General features: G+C 47.8%; 1 protein-coding gene across 7 annotated transcripts; it reads left to right on the top strand.

Moving 5' to 3' along the window:
- The first annotated feature begins 868 nt into the window (after positions 1–868).
- On the top strand, positions 869–22,483 carry ZNF250 (zinc finger protein 250). Of its 7 annotated transcripts, none has more exons than XM_040494838.1 (6): positions 869–988; positions 7,851–7,946; positions 8,196–8,322; positions 8,527–8,640; positions 9,107–9,169; positions 18,766–22,483. In XM_040494838.1, the coding sequence occupies exons 2-6, from the start codon at positions 7,905–7,907 to the stop codon at positions 20,088–20,090; spliced, it is 1,671 nt and encodes a 556-aa protein (XP_040350772.1). In that variant the 5' UTR covers positions 869–988; positions 7,851–7,904; the 3' UTR covers positions 20,091–22,483. The 7 variants fall into 7 exon arrangements, with proteins under 7 accessions (XP_040350772.1, XP_040350767.1, XP_040350770.1 ...); XM_040494833.1 differs by having other exon boundaries at positions 8,181–8,322; XM_040494836.1 differs by lacking the exon at positions 869–988 and adding an exon at positions 1,421–1,644 and having other exon boundaries at positions 8,181–8,322.
- The last annotated feature ends 896 nt before the right edge of the window (positions 22,484–23,379 follow it).

Raw genomic sequence — 23,379 nt, 5'->3', positions numbered from 1 at the left:
AGAAATAACCAGAGAAATAGGTGAAGAGACTGCCCATTTCAACTGTTTGATGGACACGTGGGGTTCATTACACTACTTTGTCTACCTTTGCCTATCTTTGAAAGTTTCTATAATAAAAAGCTAAAAGGAAAAAGGAAAGAGGAAAGGGTGTCACTGTTGAGGGACTCTCTGTCCCCTCCTCCTTAATTTTTCTTCCCATCCCTGCCTGAAGTTAGGGAGTCCTACTCCCAACCCAGGGTCGCTTATCAGAAAAGGCGAGATGGCCAACTCTTCCTCCGGCTCCCCAACTGCTCCTCCAAGAAAGCCCTCACCGTTCTAGTTTTTCTAGAACACGACTAAGCATTCCAGCCGTGGCTGTCTCAGCCTCCTCTCCCGGGAGTTGCTACCGCACCGTGCAACGCCCTCACGGACGGAGGCTTCACGGCCCCCCGCCGCCCCCCAAAAAAGTCTGTGAACAGCAGTGCAGGTGGTTGAGGAGGCGGTCACCGTCACACGTGACGACCACCGCTAGGTCCTCGGCGGGTCCCAGGGCACAGCAACGAGGAGGCACGTTCAGAGGGGGTGGCACCCGGTTAGGAGCGGAAAAGGAACCCGCCTGGACACAAGCGGGAAACCCGACTCTACAGGCACTAGGTGGCCCGTGGGTCCGATGCTCGGAAGCTTCACTAGAACTTTCCACAAGACCGCCGGAAGTGCGGTAAACGCGAGGCCGGAGCGCGGTGTGGCCTCTCTAGGCGCGCGGGAGATCTCGCCTCTCGGTGGCTCCGCAGAAAGCGGCCTCGCTGTCAGTCAGGAAAATGGCGCCGGCGGGGAAGGCGGGGACGACTGGGAGGTGTCCGCTCCAGGAGTGGTGACCGGGGGCGTGGGCGGGGACTGAGGAGGCGGGGCCCCCAGGGATTGGCGGATGCGCAGACCAGGCGGGGCGTCCCCTTTGTCTGAGTGCGTTGCGGGCGTCCGTCCCTTCGCGCGTGAGGCTGCGGCGTGGAAGGTGAGTTGGAGGTGCGCGTGGGCACTGGCGCCCAGGCCCTTCTGCCAGCACGCGCGCTGGAGCCGTGTCGTCCTCACGGACAGGGCACTTCCCCGCGGGCACGCTCCGCTTCCGCCCCTCCTGCCGGGTTCCTCCTGCGGGCGTGCGGTGGGCTCCTTTCCCTCCTCGGACCCCACTCTCAGCCCCCTCTCCGCCAGCGTTTTGCCGCATCCCAGTCCTCTCTCCGCTCCTCACACCCGGGCTTCTCCCGACCTCCGCCCCTCGGCCCCTGCCACGCCCCAGAACCCTCTCCCCTTACCCTTGACACATACCAGGCTGCCTGCGACCCAGTCTCCGGGCCCTCAGCCCTCCGGCCCTGCCACGCCCGGAATCCCCGCCGGCCCCCCCCCCCCTCCGCCCCCCCCCGCGGCCCTGAGACACCTCACCGCCCTCCTCCGACCCTCCCGGGCCCCCTCCCCCGCGGACGGCGAGCGCTGGCAGGAGGTGGAGGTTTGCGGCGGGGCCGCGGCGAAGAGAACGGTGGCGCGATTGCCCCGGGAAGGGTGGTCAGCGACCCGCGAGTCCCCGGCTCGCTCAAGGTCTCCCCAGAATACAGAACCAGAGGCTGAGAAGCCCATCCGGACCCCGCGGCGGCAGGAGCGCCTGTGCCGTTCGCAGTAAGCCGTTTCTCCGCGTCCGAACGGCGTTGGTATCTCGTTGGCTCAAAGTACTTTCCTAATTTTACATCCTTTCTCCATGTTTCTATCCGTGCTCTTCTCCTTACTTCCTTGTAAGAGCCGCTTTTTAGTGAACGAGACCAACCTTTTCTAACATGGTTTGCAAATATTTTCCTAGTTTATTATTTGCTTTTTAAGATTTCAGTAGAAAATAACATGCATTTTTTAAAATGTTAACGTGTGAGAAAAATAGAAAAACTGGAAATCGTCGTTGGGAACAGCCTGCCAGTGTGCGCAGAGGCAGCACTGGCTGGTTTCCTTTGTACCGTTTCTGGATTTTGCGTGCGCTGTTTTCTGTTATTCACCTAAAAGGGAAGCTCGGGGGGCAGAGGGGTGGCCATGCTCTAACGGTCGATACTTGTTAGATTTTTCACTTGCAAACCGTCTTCGTGGCGGTGCGTTCCGTCGGTTTTGTACACCCCGTGTGTGCAGGGTGGACTCGGAGGCGGAGTGAGGGGGAGGTTGGGGCCTTAAGACCGCCCGCCCCGCATTGTTGTCACATGAATGTTTTAATTTCCGTTCCCCGATGACTGGTGAGGTTGAAACTGTTCGTGTGCCTTTGTATTTCCTTTTTTGTTTTCCTTTGTATTTCCTTTGTGATCTGCCAGCTTATACTCTTTTCCGTATATGTTGAAAACACTCTTCACAAACTGACATTTGACTCCAGTTATGGTGCTTTGTTCTGGTTTGGGGTTTTTTGAAGAGATTTCAAGTTTTTAATCGTAACATATTTACTCCGAAGGCTTTTGAGCTTTGCTATGTCTTAAAAGACTTTCCCCACGCCAAGATTATTTTTAAAATAGACTCTTGTTTTTCTCTGGTACTTGTGCAATGCTGGATCCATCTGGAATTTATTTTGGTGTGGAGTGAGTTGGGAATCCAGCTTCATTTTTTTCCTTCTATGCTATTTCTAACACTACCTACTGAATAATTCATCTTTCCATTGATTTGGAAAACCAACTTTGTCATGCATTAAATTCTTACATGTCTTTGGGCCCATTCTGGAATTTGGTGGCTTTGATGTGCATAAGGTATTAATTTTCATGCAGCAAATGTGGGAGTCTCTGCCCAGCAGGTTTCTGCTTTTGCTATTTTGCTTAGAACAGCCCTTCCCACCTAAAATAATACAAATGAATCTATACTTGTATTCAAGTCCTTAAAATGTGATCTAAAATTTCAACTCTTACTCATTAGTTAGCCTAGTGGATTTATTGGACTGAGATGATCTAATTTTTTCTGGCCAAATTTTTTTGTTTGTTTGTTTAAATCTCTTTGCCTCCCTCTACTTTCTGGGAGATTTGTTGAATTTTATGTAAAGGCTTAATTTTGCTTTTCCTAAAGCATTTAAAAAATTTTGTCTTCGCACCATTTATTGAATCATCTTTCCTGAGCAATTTGAATTGTCTCATCTGTTCTTCATTTGTTTATACAGACTTGGCCCTGCTCTGCCCCGTTTGGTAGCCACTGCTTTTCCTCCAGGCCCACCGGTTCTAGGCACCTTGGTTTTGTGGATACGGTGGGCAGAATTAACATCACATTTCTAAAGTTCATTTTAAGCTTGTTCCTTGTTGCCATTTATGAACAGAATTTTCCCCCCATATGTTTTCTGACTAGGTGTTGCCGGTGTATAAGAAAGCTGTTGGTTTGGATGCTTGATCATTCCCTATGGAAGATTGCAGGGTTGTGCTTTGTGTTCGCAAATGGCTTGGAGCTGCCCTTTGTGAAGATGCTTCCACCGTGGAGGTGGGGCAGGGCATTCCACCAGGAAAGCCTGTGGGTGAGGATGGTGAGGACTGAGGGAAGAAGATCCTGGGAGCCTCTCACCCCAGACCACGCACGTCTGGTATGCCCATGCTAGCCTGTCACTGTGTGCGAGCTCTTTGGACAGACATGCGTGTTCTTTTACATCAGATCTATCAGGGATTCCAACAAGGGTGATAAGTTCCTAAAGCTTAGCTTACAAAACAAAACAATACTAGTAAACTTTAAACTCTAAGCTCTTTGCATCTCTGCAGCCCCTTCTTTAGTTCCTGTCCACGTAGCTGGCTGCTCAGTCATCATGAGAGCTAGATTCTGTTTGGCTGAGTGTCTCACTGCAGTGTGGCTTCTGTCCCATTAAGCATCCAGGGCTGCTGAGAACATGGATCTGTTCTGGTTTTGTTTGGGTTATTCCCTGAGGAGATTTCCAAAAATGGAATTCCTGCATCTGAAGAATGACTGTGATTGGTGGATGGACGGTGCTCTTTGTGCTTGCCCCTTTGTGGGGGTGGCATGGCCTTGCTCAGAGTCTGTTAGGGGACTCAGTGGTGGTGATTCTGGCTTGGGGGGTCATCCAAACAGGACTTGTCGTGCCCACCTGTTCTCTCTTCTTGTCTAAACTGTGTTTTTCTCACAGAGCATCTCACAGGGCATCAGAATCATGGAGGTCAGGGTTGGGGAGAGGGCAGCTTGTTAAAAGCCAGTTTGGGTACCCTGGATGACTCTGTTTTCCTGCCTGACAGTTGTTGGTTTTGAGATGCACAGTGTTTTGTACGTCTTTGCTTGAAGTCACAGGCTTGTTCAAAATTAGTATCACTTCTTGTGTTTATTTTGGTTTTTTGTTTGTTTGTTTGTTTTTTAATCAGAATACAGTCGGGGCGCCTGGGTGGCTCAGTCGGCTGAGCATCCAACTTTGGCTCAGGTCGTGATCTCGCGGTCCGTGAGTTTGAGCCCCGCGTCGGGCTCTGTGCTGACAGGTTGGAGCCTGCTTCAGATTCTGTGTCTCCCTCTGTCTTGCCCCTCCTCTGCTGATGCGCTCTCTCTCTGTCAGAAATAAATAAACATTAAAAAAATTTTTTTAAAAACAAAAGAATACAGTCATCTTAGTTCCTCGGGCTTCCAGAACAAATTACTGTAGACTGGGTAGCCTATAAAACAACAGACATTTCTCAAAGTTCTAGAGGCTGGAAGTCCAAATTAGGGTGCCAGCATGGTCAGGGGAAGGCCCCCTTCAGGTTGCAGACTTCTTGCTGTGACCTCACGTGGTGGAAGGAGTGAGAAAGCTCTGTGGGAGTCTCTTCTTACAAGGGCACTAATCCCATCATGAGGACTCCAGACTCATGACCTAAGCACTTCCCAAAGGCCTCACCTCCTAACACCATCCTACTGGGCATTAGGATTTCACCATATGAATGTTGAAAGGACACAAATCTTCAGATCGTAGTAAAAATACTGTGTGATAGTATAACACATACTATGTGATATGCTTTTTTTTTTTTAACTTGGTAATGTGTGAAGGTCATCTAGGTAGAGATCCTTTGTTTTTGTGCTTTTCTAGGACTCCCCCTGCCAGGTAGGAATCTTTTCCTTTGCCCTCTCCACCCACCTCTGTTTCTCACTCGTGTTGACAGCCTGGTTGTTTGGAGTTAGTCTAATCGAATGAGATAACACTTGGTCCAGCGGCATCTGACTCTGCGCCCAGTGGTTCTGAGCACTGTCTCCTCTTGAGGCCCACAGAGGAGGGATGTGATCTTCCTGTTTTACGGGTGAGGACAAAGCGCACACATACCCTTCATGGCCCTGGAGTCATTGTTTCTGAAAGAGGAACATTTTGGACATGCTCTCTGTGTCCCACGGTGTCATTTCCCTGTCGTCTATCTAGCACAACCTAAATCTTTCTCTTAGTGGGTCTGTGACCTGTGTGTGGAAGGACTGTGGGTTGGCAGTCACACCATCCTCATCCATTCCAGCGGAGTTCCCACTGTCTAATGGCATGTCTGGTTCATCTACATAACTGTTAGGTGGCTTTTCTGAGACAGGGTGTAGAGTATGGTGTCGTCGATGTTTTCATTTCATTCACTTACTCAGCAAACATTGGCCTGATGGCTGCTTTGCTGAGACAGGAAGGGAGAAGGAGGACTGGGCAAGGCAGAGGCCCTCAAGATAAGGGGTCAGGAAGGGCCTCAATGAGAAGGTGATGTGGCCAAGCACCAGCGAAAGGGAGGGAGCCTCCCTGGCAGAGGGGAGGTTCAAGCAGGGTTCTGAGCAGCCTCATAGCCATAGAGGGGCCAGGAAGTTAGTTGAAGCCAAGGACAGTCGCTATTCCCATGGAAGACAGATGCATGACCCTGCTGTAACAGGGCCAGGTTCTGGGTGCACTAGGAGAGTGGATTTGGAGTAGACTGTGAAAGAATGAGGAGGAAAGGTAGTTTCAGGATCAGGTCTTGGGTAGAGGTGCCCAGACCAAGCTGGGGGCAGAAATAGGAGCCTAGTGTTAGATGTTAAGTATCTGAGATGCCAAAGAACATCTCCATGAAGATGTTGAGTTGGAGGGAAGGGGATTGCCAGTTCAACTGCACCAAAAAGGAGACCCTAGGCTCCACTGAACATTCAGGCTTGTAGGATAACCATGGCCAGTGCCAGATAATGTGCAGGATGTGGGGCAGGAAGAAGCACGGGCAGGAGCAGGAGTTGGTCTGGCTTAAGGCCTTATGGCCACATGTGCCACATGCCTCCTGTGTCATCTGTACCCACTGGGAAGGCCCTGAATGAGGTTCCTATTGGTGTTTATCGTTGGATCCTGGCCTAGTTGCAGTGGGGCCATAGTCCCAATGACTACTTCTGCCAGGTTCCCATAGGACCAGAGCTGTATTATACATGAAGGTCAAATTCTCAAACAGGTGAGGATGGCTGGAGGCCTTGGCTGAGGGAGCAATGTCCAGGAGACTTGGTAGAGACCAACTTGCAGGAGCACAAGAGACCAGTGTCATCCTGTCAGCAGGGGGCAAGGATCTGACCACATGGAAGTCATGGGAGACCCTGACCAGGGCCACTTTCTGGTGGGGTGGGGGTACGGAGACCTCTCATGGAGAGGTATCTGGACGAGACCATGGGGAAGATGACTGACAATGAGAGATGGCAAGTCTGTGAGGTGGTCGAGTGGATGTGGGTGTTGGATACACTGCCAAGAGGGCAGGAGGGGGAGTGGGTGGTGGAAATGGCTTCCTCATCTTTGTTCTGAGATCTGGTGAGGCAGGCCCACCCTGCCTCACACCCATTTTTTTCAAATTTTATTCTTACTCTGTTATCCACCATCTATTGTTCATGTGAATTCAAGGTAGTTTTACTCCTTTAAAAGGCACCTGTTGGAATCCTAATTAGAGTTGCACTGACACAAGCACACACAGATTTGGGGGGAATGGACATTCTTGATGAATAAGTCTACCATTGTGTTCCTCAGAGGCAGCTGCAGTTGGGAGTTCAGGATTTGTCTTCCCAAAAGTTGTCCATGCAAACTTACACATACATCTGATATTCTACAAAGAAATCAAACAAACAGATGAAGCACCCTGTTTGTTGAGGTACCTGCTGAGCTGCATGCATGAGAAGGTTGATCACCATCTTGTACCATTTTTCCTAGAGTGATCTGCCCACTTGGCTTCTGTGTCCCTGTTATAGACACCCTTTGGCACTCCAAAAGATGTGAACCCCATTCCCCCATTAGGAGAGCCTTTGGTCCCCCTTTTTTTCCCCCGTATTTTGAGTATGATAGACATCTCAGCTTAATTTAGCTTGATAAGCCCCCAGAACCCGCTCACCCCCAGGCCTCCACATCGGGTGTTCAGACCAGATCCCTGGGTGACTCTGTACTTAGTCCTCCAGAATCAACCATTTGTCCTGCCTCCGTTCCCAGTCCCTGGTGGAGCCACCACCAGGCTGATGACCCCAGCCTCAGTGGAGCATCAGGGCAACTGGGGCACAACCACATGAGACTGAGGCGTCAGTGGGGCCACAGGAGTTACAGTCAAGCCAAGAATGCCGGACCTGGGGTGAGGCCCCCACAGGAGTGTGGACCTTGAGGAAAGCCTGTCTTCACTGGGAGATTGTCTGTGGAGGCAGCCTGGCCTGGCACCCACACCAGACCTGATGAACATTTCACACCTACGTGAATGCTCTGGCATGGGCCCTTGTGCCTAGACTGTGGGCCTGAGCAGGTGCCTCAGAGTCCTTGCTAGCTCCGTAGCTGATCATCAAGACCCCAGGTCTGGAGAGCAAAACCTTGTGGCTAGGCCCATGGGAAGAGTTCACAATGGGGGCTGGACTCCCTCAGAACTCAGGGTCTGTGGGGGCAAGGGTGGGCCCCTCATGTGCTCCCTCCTCTTCCTCAGCCCCACAGGCTCCTCTGACTTCCACCTTCCTTGGAAACCTCAAGGGATCACGCGATGGCAGCAGCCAGGCTCCTACCACCACCAGCAGGACCCCAAGTGAGCTGCCTCCAGGGCCTTTGTTGCACCCCTGGATTTCCTCACAACCCTCCCATGCCCAGGGTTCTGGGTGACAGCCTGAGTGTCACTGTATCTCCTGAACAATGTGGCCCCTTCCTGATGCCACCCATCTGCTCGCATGTGTTTCCCCTCCCCCCTGACCTAGGGCATCTCCACTCCCCCCACCCACATTGCTCCATCTCAGACATGGAGACTCAATCCAACCTTCAGCAGCCCCTGTCATTCCAGGCCAAGGTGACCTTTGAGGATGTGGCTGTGCTCCTCTCCCAGGAGGAGTGGGACCGCCTGGGCCCTGCTCAGCGGGGCCTCTACCGACACGTGATGATGGAGACTTATGGCAACGTGGTGTCACTGGGTATGGCCCCTCAGCAGGCGTCTTCTGTGTCTCTGTGCTTGGCCAAGGGCAGGGACCTGGGGTGGGGGGTTTGGGGTTGCCTCCAGGTGTTACAGCTCTAGAGGGACATCACACCTGTCTGTCTCATGCCTACAGGTCACTCAGGTGGGGCAGGGGTGTTCACAGATGTTGTGCTGACAAAAGGCCTTCCTTCCCCATGAGCAGGACTTCCAGGATCAAAGCCCAACGTGATCTGTCAGCTGGAACGAGGAGAAGAGCCATGGGTCCTGGAGGGACAAGGGGCTAAGGAGACTGGGGGCTTGGGCATTGGCCATTCAGGTGAGTGAAGGGAGCTGGGCCTCCTTCAGTTGGACTGATCAGCTCCTGGCAGCTGTGCACACTGACAGGTGACAGACAGCAAGAGTAGCTTCCACCTGGGGCCTCTTCTGCCCGAGGAGCCTGTGGTCTTAACTCTGTGAATTGCACTTACCTGCTGTAACAGCCAGTGGAGGAAGTTCCTGCTCTTTTTTTTTTTTTTTTTTAAATGTTTGTTTATTTTTGAGAGAGAGAAAAATAGAGTGCAAGCAGGGTACGGACAGAGAGAGAGGGAGACACAGAATCCTAAGTAGGCTCCAGGCTCTGAGCTATCAGCACAGAGCCCACCATGGGGCTCGAACTCACAAGCTGTGAGATCATGATCTGAGCTGAAGTCGATCACTTAACCCAGTAAGCCACCCAGCTGCCCCAGGAGTTCCTACTCTTAAAAACTGTTTTGTTCTCTCTTAACTCTCTTTTCTTTTTGCAGATAACTCCAAACGTGACCACATGGCAGCTTGTAGGCAGCAAGACAGTTCACCCTGTCCATGGGGTAGGTGTATGTCTTATCTTTTTAACCCAGTACAATCCCTGAAGGTGTTAATGCTGATGGTTCACCAGAATGTAAAGAAATTCCTGGGGTTCTCTGATGCAGAATGTATGTTCTTGTTATACAATACATACACTCTATACAAAATCTTGGAGAGGGGTTTTTTAAATTAAAAATTTGTTTCAGTGGAATTTTTTTTTCCTTTGTTTTGTCCAATGTAAAACATTCTTCCTAGTCTGTACTTGAAACAACAGCTGAAGCTGTATTGTTCTGAAAGTGAGGGCTCTGCTCTTGCAAGTTTGGTCATGTGTTGCTTTTATGCCATGGATGATTGAATAACCTTTTGTACAGTTATTTATTAAAGTCATTTTGCTCATCTCGTTACTTTGGCATCAGGAAAAACACTACCTATTTAGGAAGCTTCAAACAATAGAAGAAATACTTTTCAATGGAAATGGGTAATTATTTCTTTGGCTTGCTAACTTTATGAAGATGAGGCTTCTTAAGTAAAAAAAAAACAAAAACAAAACACTAAACCATGTGTTCCCCAGTTTAAAAAACATATAGTATAACTTTTAAAAAATGAGATGTGTAAAAATTTTATTGGCCATAAACCCAGATTTTTTAAATGAAGAACTTATTGGTATTGCCATTTTTGAAAACAGTGTATACAGGGGCGCCTGGGTGGCGCAGTCGGTTAAGCGTCCGACTTCAGCCAGGTCACAACCTCGCGGTCTGTGAGTTCGAGCCCCGCGTCAGGCTCTGGGCTGATGGCTCAGAGCCTGGAGCCTGTTTCCGATTCTGTGTCTCCCTCTCTCTCTGCCCCTCCCCCGTTCATGCTCTGTCTCTCTCTGTCCCAAAAATAAATAAACATTGAAAAAAAAAATTAAAAAAAAAAAGTGTATACACTTAGTAATTGCTCTGAAGAGAATTTAAAAAATGCAGAAATATCAAATAAGAAAAGTGGGCACAAAACTTGAACAAGTTCTGATAGAGGAGGAAATCAAAGGGCTAATAAATGTGAGAACATGCTCAGCCTCATTATTTATCAGTGACATGGAAATTAAAACTGCTGTGATATACCATGTTAGACCTTCAGTATCAAAAAAAAATAGATCTGACATTAACAAGTTTGGTTGAGAATATAAAGCAGCTAATGATGATGTAAACGTGCACATTCACTTTGGAAACCAGTGTGCCATTATCAAATGAAGTTGAAAATATGGATCCCTATGGCAGATGTTCCACTCTTAAGTGTACAGTAAGGACGTTTGTGTGTAAACCCCAAGAAACATGTACAAGAATCTTCAAAGAAGCATGTTTCAAGATAGAAAAATCTGGAAACGATCCAGGTGTTCATCAGCAGTAGACTAGACAGATAAATAAGCTATGGTGTTGTAATAGAACAGAATGTACTGTAGTGAAAGGGATTTGATAACTGTTCATTATTATATTGTAGAACAATAACGAATCAGGAACACAGTGTTGAGAGGAAATTAAGTTGCAGAACACCAGGTAACACAAAATTCTAGAAATCTCAGAAATATGCCTAATTAAGTTATTGGTTAGAGATCCAACCTTTAATATAAAACTATTAAAAAACCCAGCAGCCACAAGGGCTTCTACTTCCAGCCAAGATGGAGTAAACAGAGATGGTAGTTACCCTCTCACTTGAAACAACTGAAAAATTGGACAATGTATATGAAACCTCGGCTCTCAAGATGTTGGACATCATTCTCTTAGTGGAAGTCAGTCAGTGAAGGAAAGTAATTCCCAAAAGACAGGAAACAAAGGGATGATCCCTCCAATTGTCCCAGCTCACCACTTGGAGAAGATCCCAGTGTAAGGAGGGGAACCCTGGCAGAGCCCAGTGGTGTCCCAGACTTGAGGACTTTATTGCCGGGAATCCAGAGATGCCAGGGAGGCCAGAAGTCCCACAGGGGAGTCTGTGTGACAAAGAATTCTGGAGATCTGCAGGAAGACTTCTTGAGTATTAGCAAGGAAATCCAAAGCCAGGAAAGAGCTGCCTCTTTAGAAGGAGTAGTAGCTGTGGTAACCAGGATTTAAGATGGTCCTCATAATAGAATGAATGTTTGTGCCCCTCCCCCATTCATATGTTGAAGCCCTGACCCCCAGTGTGAATGTATTGGTGATGGAGGCTTTATGGAAGTAATTAAGTGACCTCATAAGGGTAGGACCTTGATTTGCTATGATTAGTGTTCTTAGAAGAGGAAGAGAGACCGGAGCTCTCTTTCTCAGCACAGGACCTGCCCTGCCTGCATAATCCCCAAGATTGTGAATGTGGATTTTATTCTCGTGATTATGTTACGTTAAGCTTTTGCCTTTAAGGAATGGAGAACTCTTTAAATCGGGGTCTGGGGGGTCTGGGGGTTGGAGACCGAAGCCAGATTCAAAGAATGGGAAGAAGGATTTGATGCACCATTGCTGCCTTGAAGGTGGAGGGGGCCACATGGCAAGGAATGCAGGTAGCAATCAGGAGGTGAGGGTGGCAAAGGAAACAGTCCTCTTAGTCCTGTAGCTACAAGGGGCTGAATTTTGACAACAGTAAGAATGAACTTTGAAGTGCATTTACTCCCTGAGCCTCCACATGAGTATTCAGACTAACTTTATTTTTCAGCCTTGTGATACACTGAGCAGAGAACCCATATGGAATTCTAGCCTGCAGAGCTATAGGCTAGTAAATACAGTGCCCAATGCTCACATAAGGCTGGGAATGCTATCTGTTCCCAACAGCAAGAGTGGGAAACTTGTAACTCACAGGGAATCCTTAATTAGAGAACTAACGTGTGTGTGTGTGTGTGTGTGTGTGTGTGTGTGTGTGTGTGTGTGTTGGGGAGGGGGTGGGGGGAGGGCTGGTGAAAGAGCCCTAAGCACTATTCTGTTATGATCTAACAAAGTTCAAAGGCAAGAACCATACATGCTACTTCCAAGTAACTTAACCAAGAATACTTAAGTTTGAGACAATTTCTGGAAATAATAAATATCCATCATGAAGCAAGGTAAAATCCATAATATCTGGCATTAATAAAAAGTTATCAAGCATTCAAAGAAGTAAGAAAACAACCATAATTAGAAGAAAAAACAGTCCTGTTAAACGGACCAGAAGTGACATCAGTGATAGAATTGGAAGACCAGGAGGAGTGCCTGGGTGGCTCAGTCTGTTAGGTATCTGACTTAGACTCAGGTCATGATCCCATGGTCAGTGAGTTTGAGCCCCGCTTTGGGCTGTGTGCTGACAGCTCAGAGCCTGGAGCCTACTTTGGTTTCTATATCTTTCTCTCTCTCTCTCTCTCTCTCTCTCTCTCTCTGTCTCTCTCTTTCTCTCTGCCCCTCCCCTGCTCACGTGCTGTCTTCTCAAAAATAAATATTAAAAAAATAAAAAGATTTGGAAGACCAGGACATGAAAACAAAATAAATTTATTCTGTATGTTCAAGGACTAGAGGGAATATTCAGCATGTTAAGTAGAGTCTTGGAAGATACATGAAAGGCCCAGTTCTGATCTCTAGAGATGAAAACAATGCATGAGATGAAGAGTTTACTGGGTAAAATTAGTGACAGGTTAGATATTGCATAAGAAAGGATTAGTGAAAACAAAAATCCTAGAAACTACTGAAAAGGAAAAGGAAGGAAAAAAAGACCACAGGACATTAGTGAGCTGTGGGACAATCTGAAATTGCCTAATATATCTAGCTGAAGCCAATAAAGCAGAGGTGGGAGCATCAGAAAAAATATTCTAGGAAATGATGGTTGAAAACTTTCCAAGTGTGATGAAAACCATAAACTCACAGATCTAAGAAACTCCAATGAACCCTTACATAATAAACTTGAATAAAATCACTAAGCTATATCATAATCAAAAGAAGTGTTAAAGCTAAGAAGCCGGGGGCGCCTGGGTGGCTCAGTCGGTTGGGCATCCGACTTCGGCTCAGGTCATGATCTCGCGGTCCGTGAGTTCGAGCCCCGCGTCGGGCTCTGTGCTGACAGCTCAGAGCCTGGAGCCTGTTTCAGATTCTGTGTCTCCCTCTCTCTCTGACCTTCCCCCATTCATGCTCTGTCTCTCTCTGTCTCAAAAATGAATAAACGTTAAAAAAAAAAATTAAAAAAGCTAAGAAGCCAACAAAGGAAATAAGATAGAATCATGAGAAGTAACTTAATTTTTTTAAAGGGAGAAAGAAGAAAGAACAAAGAACAGATGGTTAGTGGCTGCCCTAGGGTTCACAATATACATCTACAAACATTCAAAGAATGCAAACACCATTTCATATGTGTTAGAAGACTGTTGGGGTAGCATACTTGTTCATTGGTCCGTTCAGGCTGCCATAACCAAGCCATGCCATGGGTTGAGTGACTTAAACATGAAAAATTTCATTCTCACAGTTCCCTAGGCTGGAGGTCCAAGACAAGAGTGAGTTGGGGCGCCCGGGTGGCTCAGTCGGTTAAGCGTCCGACTTCGGCTCAGGTCATGAGCTGCGGTCCGTGAGTTCGAGCCCCGCATCGGGCTCTGTGCTGACTGCTCAGAGCCTGGAGCCTGTTTCAGATTCTGTGTCTCCCTCTCTCTCTGACCCTCCCCCGTTCATGCTCTGTCTCTCTCTGTCTCCAAAATAAATAAACGCTAAAAAAATTTTAAAAAAGTGAGAATTTGGTGAGGGCTCTATTCCTGGCTTGCAGTATGGCCACTTTCTGTGTGTTCACATGGCCTCTGTGTGCCTGTGGGGGGAAAGTGAGTAAGCTCACTGAGGTCTTTTCTTAGAGGGCAGTGATGCCATCATGGGGGCCCCACCCTTGTGACCTCCTCTAACTCTCATTTACCTCCCAAAGTCCCCACCACCAAATACCATCACATTGGGGGTTAGGGCTTCAACATGTGAATTTGCGGGGAGAGACACAAACATTTGCTCCATTACAACTATTTTTTTCAGGTTTATTTAAGTAATCTCTACACTCAACGTGGTACTTGAAGTCATGACCCCACGAGTAAGAGTCCCATGCTCTTCCAACTGAGCCAACCAGGTGCTCTAGTGTGTAATCATTTTTGCTTTGGACAATTCTCTTAGAGTGATTTAGAAAACCGTTTTACATAGTCTTTTATATTTACCTTCATTTTAACCATTTCCAAAAGCCTTCATTTCTTGTATAAATCCAGCTTTGTCGGGTATATTTCTGCAGCCTGAGGAATTCCCTGTAACATTAGTTTGGATTTGATTGTTGGATGTTCTCTCCATTGGTGTTTGTAAATTGACTTGTTTTTTCTTTTTCTGCCCTTCAAGGGTGTCAGTCCATTGTTTTCGGACTTGTTTCTGATGAGGAGTCTACTGTAATTCTTACATTTGTTCTTCTGTGTTGTATGTGTTTTTCCTCTACCTCTAAGATGTTCTCTTTGGTTTTTGGCAGTTTGAATATGATGTATCTAGTCAGGTTTTTTTTTTTCTTTTTTTTTTTAATGCTATTTTTGAGGGAGACAGAGACAGAGCATGAGCGGGAGAGGGGCAGAAAGAGAGGGAGACACAGAATCCAAAGCAGGCTCCAGGCTCTGAGCTGTCAGTAAAAAGCCTGATGTGGGGCTCAAACTTACGGACCTGTGAGATCATGACCTGAGGCGAAGTCATATGCTCAACTGACTGAGCCACCCAGGCGCCCCTCTAGTTGGTATTTTAAAAACATGTTTGTAGGGCGCCTGGGTGGCAGAGTTGATTGAGCATTCCACTCTTGATTGCGGCTCAGGTCATGATCCCAGGGCTTGGGAATTGAGCCCCATGGCAGCATGGAGCCTGCTTAAGATTTTCTTTCTCTCTCTTCTCCTCCCCCTACCTGTCTCCCCCACTTGCACTTGCGTCCTCTCTCTCTCTCTCTCATATTAAAGACAAAACAAAATGTGTGACACTAATATCTTGAATCTGTGTTATGATGTCTTCCGTTATTTTTAGGAAAATCTCAGCCATTATCTTTTCAGATATTTTTACTTCCCTGTTCTCTTTCTCTTCTGCAATTCCAACTACATGCAGGTGAGGCCATTTGATATTGATCCATATCAATTTTATTTTTATGTTTCATACATTTTTGTCTTTGTGTTTCTTTTAGGGTAATTTCTGTTGACCTATTTTCAAGCCCACTGGTCTTTTCCTCATCTGGGTTGAGTCTGCAATGAGCCTATCAGAGGCGTTCATATGTTGCTATATTTTCTACATCTAGCATTTCCGGTCCTTTCTTACAGAATCTATCTGCTGAGGTTCCCCGTCTGATCATTCACACTGTTCAACGTATGGGTCATCTCTAATTCTGGTCCTGTTGGTCACTTGGTCTCTTGACTCTGTGTGTGTGTACACACAAGCAGTCTTTTTCCTTTCTCTTGGGTGTCTTATAATATTTTATTGAACGTCAGCTATCACTAATTAAGACAGGAGATCTAGAAGTAAATAGTGTATCTGTCTGGGAACATAGCCCCTCCTACTAGGAGGTGAGTGTGAAAGCCTGAGTCAGGAGTTTGGCTGGGTTCTGTTCCCATAGTTGCCCTCAGTATACCACTGGATTCCCGTTCTTCTGGCATTTCCGTGTGCATAGGGTGGGGACTTCCGGTCTTCCAGGTGTGCCTGTGAGAGAGGGTTTTCCTCTGTGCTCTGGCCACCAGCACCCCCCACCCCCAGCAGAAGTCTTCTGTTGCTTGTTACTCGGTGCTTGCTGGCCTTTTCGATAGGAGCAGGAGGAGATGACCACGTGCTCCACTGTTCTGATCATCCTCAGTTTTAGGCAGGTGGTGTATTCTTGGGTCACAGCCCTTCCCCTAGTTGAAGCAGACTTCTCAATGTCTGGGCTCGTGATCATTTTCCTGCCCCTCCCTCAGGAGTAAAGGGTAGTTTTCCCTTCCCAGCCATTGGGATGTTTGTGCCCTAGAATGAGAAGTTTGCTTTCCTTTGCCCGGTGACTTGCAGCTTTCATTCTGTCGAGGAGAAGGGTTCAGGTGGGTGCTTGTGCTCTCCTCTTGCAGTCCTGAGCCACCAAAGGAGGCTTCCTCTGGATCTAGCCCCTAGGGGGAAGACCATGGACATGAGCCCCCGTGTCGAGGTGAAGAACTCTGAGTATCTGTGTCCAGAATGCTGCCGAATCTGGGGTGGGTGTGGAGAGCAGGTTAATCTAGCCTGGAGTGGGACCCCAGCCTCTACAAGGCCCCTCACACTTGGGAATCTCCCAACTTCCCACTCCTGCCTCTTCTCAGATGACCCTCTGCTGAGGGTTTGCTTCAGTCTGGCTGCTACCAACTTCTACAAGAAGTATTAACATTTGGTATGTCTTTGTCCCTCCAAGGTAACCATTCCTTGTCTGTCAAAAGGCAAAACAAGTGTATTTTATTTATTTAATTTCTTGTAGTCCTAATTTTTTTTGTAAGTTTATTTATTTTTGAGAGAGAGAGACCGCATGAGCAGGGGAGAGGCAGAGGAAGAGGGAGACAGAATCTTAAGCAGACTCCATGCCCAGCGCAGAGCCTGACATGGGACTTGATCTCATGATCATCAAATAGTGACCTGAGCCGAAATCAAGAGTTAGACGCTTAACCAGTTGAGCCACCAGGCACCCCAAGCATATTTAATTTATGGGCCACCTTGGCCCAAATCTTTTTCTAAACATCAGTCAGAAGTCGTTTTAGAAGGTCCCTTGGCTTGGGGTACCAGGTGACCCACTATATAGCATATGTCTTCCCAGACCAAGTTAGGAACTTACTAAAAAGTGAAGCTTATATCTCAGTAATGCTGTTACCAGCAACGTGGGGGGCTTATTGGACTTGAAAATATCCTTATTACAGATAGGACACAATTGGAAAATCATTGCTGGTCCACATCATTTCTGGTAAAGAACCCCAGAATGAAGCATACTTGCCACCAGATTCAGGTAGGGAAGGACTTACACAGGCCCCTGTCTTGGAAACTACTACCTCTGTAGGTCTTTGAACCTGAAGGAACATTGCAAAATATGGTTCCCTAAGCTGAGAATACCCAGTTCTTACCCACATGAACCAGTGAAAAAGTTATTCCACCTCCCCTGGAGAGAAGGGAGAGCCAAGAAGCAGTTCATATGCACACTTGGATGCCATCCTAGCTCAGGATCTCTGGGTACAGCTAGGTTGGCATTTGTAAATTTCCCCTCAAGGCTGCCCCCTCCGCCCCCCCCTCCCCCCCCCGCCAGTACCTGTCGTAGACCTTGAGTACGCCTTTGAGAGAGAGAATTCCCTCAGATCTTCCCCTGCCCAGAGGGGTTCTTACTCTGAAATTCCATTCAAGTGCAGCAGTCTTTAACGCTGTTCCTGGCAGAGGTCTTTGGGAAGCTGGGGTGGCAGCATGGTGTGAGGAGCTGGCCTCCTAAACTGCAGGGTTGAAATTGGATTGGGCACCTGAGAGTCCACAAGGAGGCCTGGCTGCTCTCATGCAGAGTCAGCTCTTGCTTATGGGCCTGACACCCTGTTGAGCGTCCTTGATGAAGATCACTCCATGAGCACAGCCCATCCTCCCACAGCATCCCTGTACACCCCTGAGAAGTTTTGGTCTTTGAGTGGCATCTTGTCATCTCAACGGTTTGGTTTCCAAGATTTAAGAAACCTGTTCTCAGGGGCACCTGGCTGGCTTAGTCGGTAGAGCATGTAGTCCTTGGTCTTGGGTAGTGAGTTGAAGCCCCACATTGGGCATAGAGCTTTCTTAAAAAAAATTGGGGTGCCTGGGTGGTTCAGTCAGTTAAGTGTCCAACTTCAGCTCAGGTCATGATCTCATGCTTTGTGGGTTTGAGCCCCACATCGGGCTCTGTGCTGAATGCCTGCTCGGATCCTGGAGCCTGCTTTGGATTCTGTGTCTCCTTCTCTGCCCCTCCCCTGCTCATGCTCTGTCTCTCAAAAATATATGTTAAAAAATTTTTTAAAAAAGTTATCAGCACATCCTGTAGATCCCCCAACCTGGTACTAAAAACCTCTACCCTAGTCTTCTCTGCAATGCTCACTGCTGCCCTACAGGACTCCTCTCCAGCCTAGACATGGCAAGACTCTCATTGTGTCTCAGTTTCATCTTGCCCCCCAGTGCCTTCTCCACAAAGAAGAGGTCACAGTCCCCCATGTATAAGTCTTCTGGTCCTGTGTCTGTTGGACATGCACACAAGAGTTCACACATCTACCAGCCTGACACTAGGCTTCTCTGTTCCTGTGTTGCTGTCAGCCCCACAAAGCTCCTTGCAGTCATGGGTGGGGTCCTACTTGTATTCCTACCACAAGGACTCCAAGGAAGGCGGGACTCAGGTGGTAATGGGCTGTAGCCCTGCTGCTGTGTGACACGTGCACTTCACGCGGTGGGGGGCGGGGGATGACTCAAGACTACAGGTCACACCTGTCCCTTAAACTGCCCTGTGAGCCTGGGCACATTTCTAATTATTGGACACAGTTGTGATTTTTCTGCACTGCAGAAAATGTGTAGCCATGTGCGTTCAGGGACCGCGCCCCTGATGGCCACCTGTTGTCAGCTAAACACCTTCAGGTTGCACTTTGCTCTGCTGTTTTGAGTGGGTTGACATTTGAGTTAACATTTTTACTTTGGTTTTGTTGTTTCAGAATATGAAAACAAGGGAGAGAACCAAAATAGGGACGTGAGTCGGAAGCCGTTTATTTCAGAGGAAATACCGGTGATCCTGGGGAAAACACCCAAAGGATGGATTGATCAAAAAAGTTATGAACCTGAGCAGAGTTTCTGTGTGAGTCCAAGCCCTGTTGGCCCACCTGAAGTTCAGGTCTTGAGCCAGAGTGTGCCTCTCTCTCAGAATCAGGCTGTTCCTAGTGGGGAGAGACCCTACAAGTGTACCGAGTGTGGCAAATGCTTTGGTCGGAGCTCCCATCTCCTCCAGCATCAGAGAACACACACTGGAGAGAAGCCCTATGTGTGTGGTGTGTGTGGGAAGGCCTTCAGCCAGAGCTCTGTCCTCAGTAAACATAGGAGAATCCACACCGGCGAGAAGCCCTACGAGTGTAACGAATGTGGAAAGGCCTTTCGAGTGAGCTCAGATCTTGCTCAGCATCACAAGATACACACGGGAGAGAAGCCACATGAGTGTCTTGAGTGTCGGAAGTCATTCACTCAGCTCTCGCATCTTATTCAGCACCAGCGGATCCACACGGGAGAAAGACCCTACGTGTGCCCACTGTGCGGGAAGGCGTTCAACCACAGCACCGTCCTGCGCAGCCACCAGCGGGTGCACACCGGGGAGAAGCCACACGAGTGTGCACAGTGCGGCCGTGCCTTCAGCGTGAAGAGGACGCTCCTCCAGCACCAGCGGGTGCACACCGGGGAGAAGCCCTACACCTGCAGTGAGTGCGGCCGGGCCTTCAGCGACCGCTCCGTCCTCATCCAGCACCACAACGTGCACACTGGGGAGAAGCCCTATGAGTGCGGCGAGTGTGGGAAGGCCTTCAGCCACCGCTCCACACTGATGAACCACGAGCGCATCCACACAGAGGAGAAGCCCTACGGGTGCTATGCGTGCGGGAAGGCCTTCGTGCAGCACTCTCACCTGACCCAGCACCAGCGGGTGCACACCGGGGAGAAGCCCTACGTGTGCGGTGAGTGTGGACACGCCTTCAGCGCCCGCAGGTCTCTGGTCCAGCACGAGAGGATCCACACAGGCGAGAGGCCCTTCCGCTGTGCACAGTGTGGCAAGGCCTTCAGCCTAAAAGCAACACTGATCGTGCACCTGCGGACCCACACTGGGGAGCGGCCCTACGAGTGCAGCCGCTGCGGCAAGGCCTTCAGCCAGTACTCTGTGCTCATCCAGCACCAGAGGATCCACACGGGCGAGAGGCCCTACGAGTGCGGGGAGTGCGGGCGCGCCTTCAACCAGCACGGTCACCTGATCCAGCACCAGAAGGTGCACAGGAAGCTGTGACCTCCTCTGCCACTAGGAAAACTCCCCGCCCCCCCCCCCCCCCCCCCCCCCGCCCCCCCCCCCAGTCCAGGAGAAGGTTCTGGTAGCTCCGTGGGATGCCATTGTTTGGTCATTTAGTGTCACAAGTAACTCCAAAGAGAAGCACTGAGCATGTTCCTATGGAAGAATGACAGAGCATGCCTGTTTTGTTTTTCTCCACATCTTGAAGTTATATTGAAGAGTAAATGACACAACTATGGTAAATTTTGGTAAAGACACCCATAATTCTTTAACATTAGAAAGTTTATTGGAAGAAACTGAAGGAATTGAAGACATAAGGATTACTATCACAATGAAACTTTCTTACATTCTAAATAAAGATTTTGCTTAGAATATTACATGCCTTTCCTAAAAACAGTAACTATTCTAATTATTCCCTCTAAAATTAGAATTGGATTATGTGCAGTATTCTGTGAAAACACTAAAGTGTGTGGATAAAATGATATAAAAAAAGATTGTCATCAAGTATCATAATGTAATATGGCTAGAAATGCTAAGTGTGTGGAACCACTTGTTTTGTATGAAAAAAAGAAAAAGTCTAAATATTAGTGAGAAAACACTTCATCTGGTGTTTGAACTTTATTCAAGATGAGAAGGGATTTCCTAACTTTTTAGTGAAAATTCAACTCAAAAATGGATGTTTGCCTCAAAAGCCACCCTTATGACTTACAGACCTTACGCTCTGGAACTCATAGGATGTCTTGGGTCTCTGGACCCCATGTGGGTAGGAAGGAAGCTTTGCCCTCAGAGCCCAGACCTTATAGCTGCTACACCAGCTGGGTGCCTCTTTACACATTGTGGTGTTTCCCAAAAAAGTTTTACTGAAAAGACCGTTCTTTGATACATATTTTTTATGATCTAAAATTTTCATTCCTGTGTTTGAGGTTTTTATTTTTTTACATGCCAAGAAGACTCTGGTATACATTATCATATACTAAAATGAATCTATTTTATTCATAATTTTTAAGTTCTCTCTCTCTCTCAAGCTTCTCAGGAGAAATGAAGGACTAGAGTTGATCCTCGAGGGCACGGCAACACACTGACACTGATAAAAGCTCCTTTTCCCCTCGCTGTGATACTGCTGAGAAGATAACATCACAGGTGAAAGTGGAAGTTGAAGTAGCTGGTGTTACCTCAGCAAGGAGATAGGCTCCTTCTGAAAGGGACTGATGTCACTAACATGTACTGCAGAGCAGTTGGGGTCACTAAGGCGTATGTTAGGAGATGAGCTCACTGAGGTGTCCCTTCACTGGAGTGGAGATCACATGGGTGTTTCTTCAGAGATGGCTGAAACCCCCAAGGAGAGACTGTAGTGGAGTCTGAGGTCATGGGGCAATTCAGAGGAGCTGATCACTGGGTGGTTACTTCAGAGGAGAGAGCAATAGTGTCACTTCAGGGAAGCTGAAGTCCCTCAGATGTTACTGCAGACAGTAGCTGAAATCACTAAGATGAAACTCCAGATCAATAGAGTTCACAGAAGCATTACTTAGGAGCTGAGACCAGTGAGGTGCTAGCTCATAAATTCCCACAGAGGGAAGCTTCCGCTCCGTGCTGGTTGAGTTCCTAGCTGGCATCTGACTCAGTGGCTGCCCCTCAGAGCCCATCACTACCCGGGGTACAATTCCTAATCATGTGGAAGAGTTAGAATAAGAAATAGGCATATTCCAGTCAAGATGAGAACAGGAGTTCAGTTAAATACAATGTACAGAAATACTTGTTTGGGAAGATGCTGTGTATCACAGGACAACATAAATTACACAGTACGGATCGTTCTGGATCACTAAATCCAAATAATCTAGGGTTTTCAGGGGGACCAAAATGTATAGTTGGCTTTTTTACCTTCTTAAGTGAACTTCATATTCTGCCTTTGCTTGCTATCAGCCGCCATTGACCCACTGGTGAGTATAAGGCTCAAGTGTCTCTGCAGCTGGGAGGTGGCTTCAGCGCCCTTCTCCCTGGGGAGGATGCCTGGGCCATGCATTTTTGCCACTCACCTCTCCAAGGACCAGGAGGTAGTATATAACCTGCCAGAACATATGGTCAGTCTCCCTTTTTTGGAAGTGGTATCAGGCACCAGAATGACTTTGGGGTCCTTTCACCCTGTTAATTGCCATTACCTCCCACCTCTGACTGGTTAACAGTATTCCACACTTACTTTGGATTTTTTTTACTTTTATGTAGAAGTTTTTCCATTTTATGCATTTAAATTTTTATCTTATTTCTCCTTACTGCTACCAAGAATTTAACAGTTCTCAAGTTTTCTGTTACTTAGAAAACACCGGGAACTTTATTTCTGTGTACTGTGTATAATCAGACATATTTTCCAATAAAAAAAGAAATGACTAGAACACCTACTTGTGGGTGAAGGAAGATCAGTAATTTTGGCATAAGGATCAACTACAAATCAGTGGGCAGAGGGCATGAGCCAGCTGTTCCCAATAAGGGGAAATACAATGGGGAAAGCTTGAAAAAGGCTAAAGCACACCAATTTCAAACAAAACCATGTCCCCTCTTCCTGATCAATTAGGAAAGATTATCCTGTAATATAGAGCTATGAAGGTATATTGAGATGGGTGTGTTTGTGCATTGATGACAACCTGGTCAAGTGTGGGGGCATAATTGCGAGATCCATCACTTCTCTGCAGGAAGTTGACTGCACACCAGGACCCAGCTTGGCTGAGGCCGGGCAGTCCAGAGGTGGCCCTAAGGGAAGCAGGAGCACTCCTGGAGGACATGCTGGAGAAGCTCAGGCCACTCTGTGTAGAGGGGCTAGTAGTAAAGGCCCAAGAGGATCTTTCCCAGGAGTTGGGTTTGCCCAGAGGAAAAATCACCAGTTAGTGGGGACAGCATTACTCTGGCCCATCTGGGTGAGTTTGGGGAACACTTGGTTTCATGCATAAAAGTTCCTGAGCTAAGAAATGCACATGAAGTACAGGGGTCCCCAAGACTGCCCACCCCTCTGACACCAATAACAAATTTGGGGATTCGCAAGATCACCCTCAAGTTCAGTAATTTGCTACAAGGACTCCTAGAACTCACCTTGAAACCTGATATACACATGGTCACAGTGTATTACAAGTGACAGACACACATTAAATTCAGACAAGGGATTGCACAGGGATAGAATCCAGGAAAAATACCAAATGTTGAGCTTCTGCAAAGTCATGGGCAGTATTATTTTCCTGGCACTGATGTGTGACAATGTGCATGGGGTATTGCCAAGAAGGGAGGCTCACCTGAACCTTAGCAT

The sequence above is a fragment of the Herpailurus yagouaroundi genome, unplaced genomic scaffold (genome assembly GCF_014898765.1).
Source record: "Herpailurus yagouaroundi ecotype Mexico unplaced genomic scaffold, PumYag 186, whole genome shotgun sequence".
Taxonomy (NCBI): Eukaryota; Metazoa; Chordata; class Mammalia; order Carnivora; family Felidae; genus Herpailurus; species Herpailurus yagouaroundi.
Note: the sequence above shows the minus strand (reverse complement) of the source record. Positions and strands in the feature narration are given on the sequence as shown.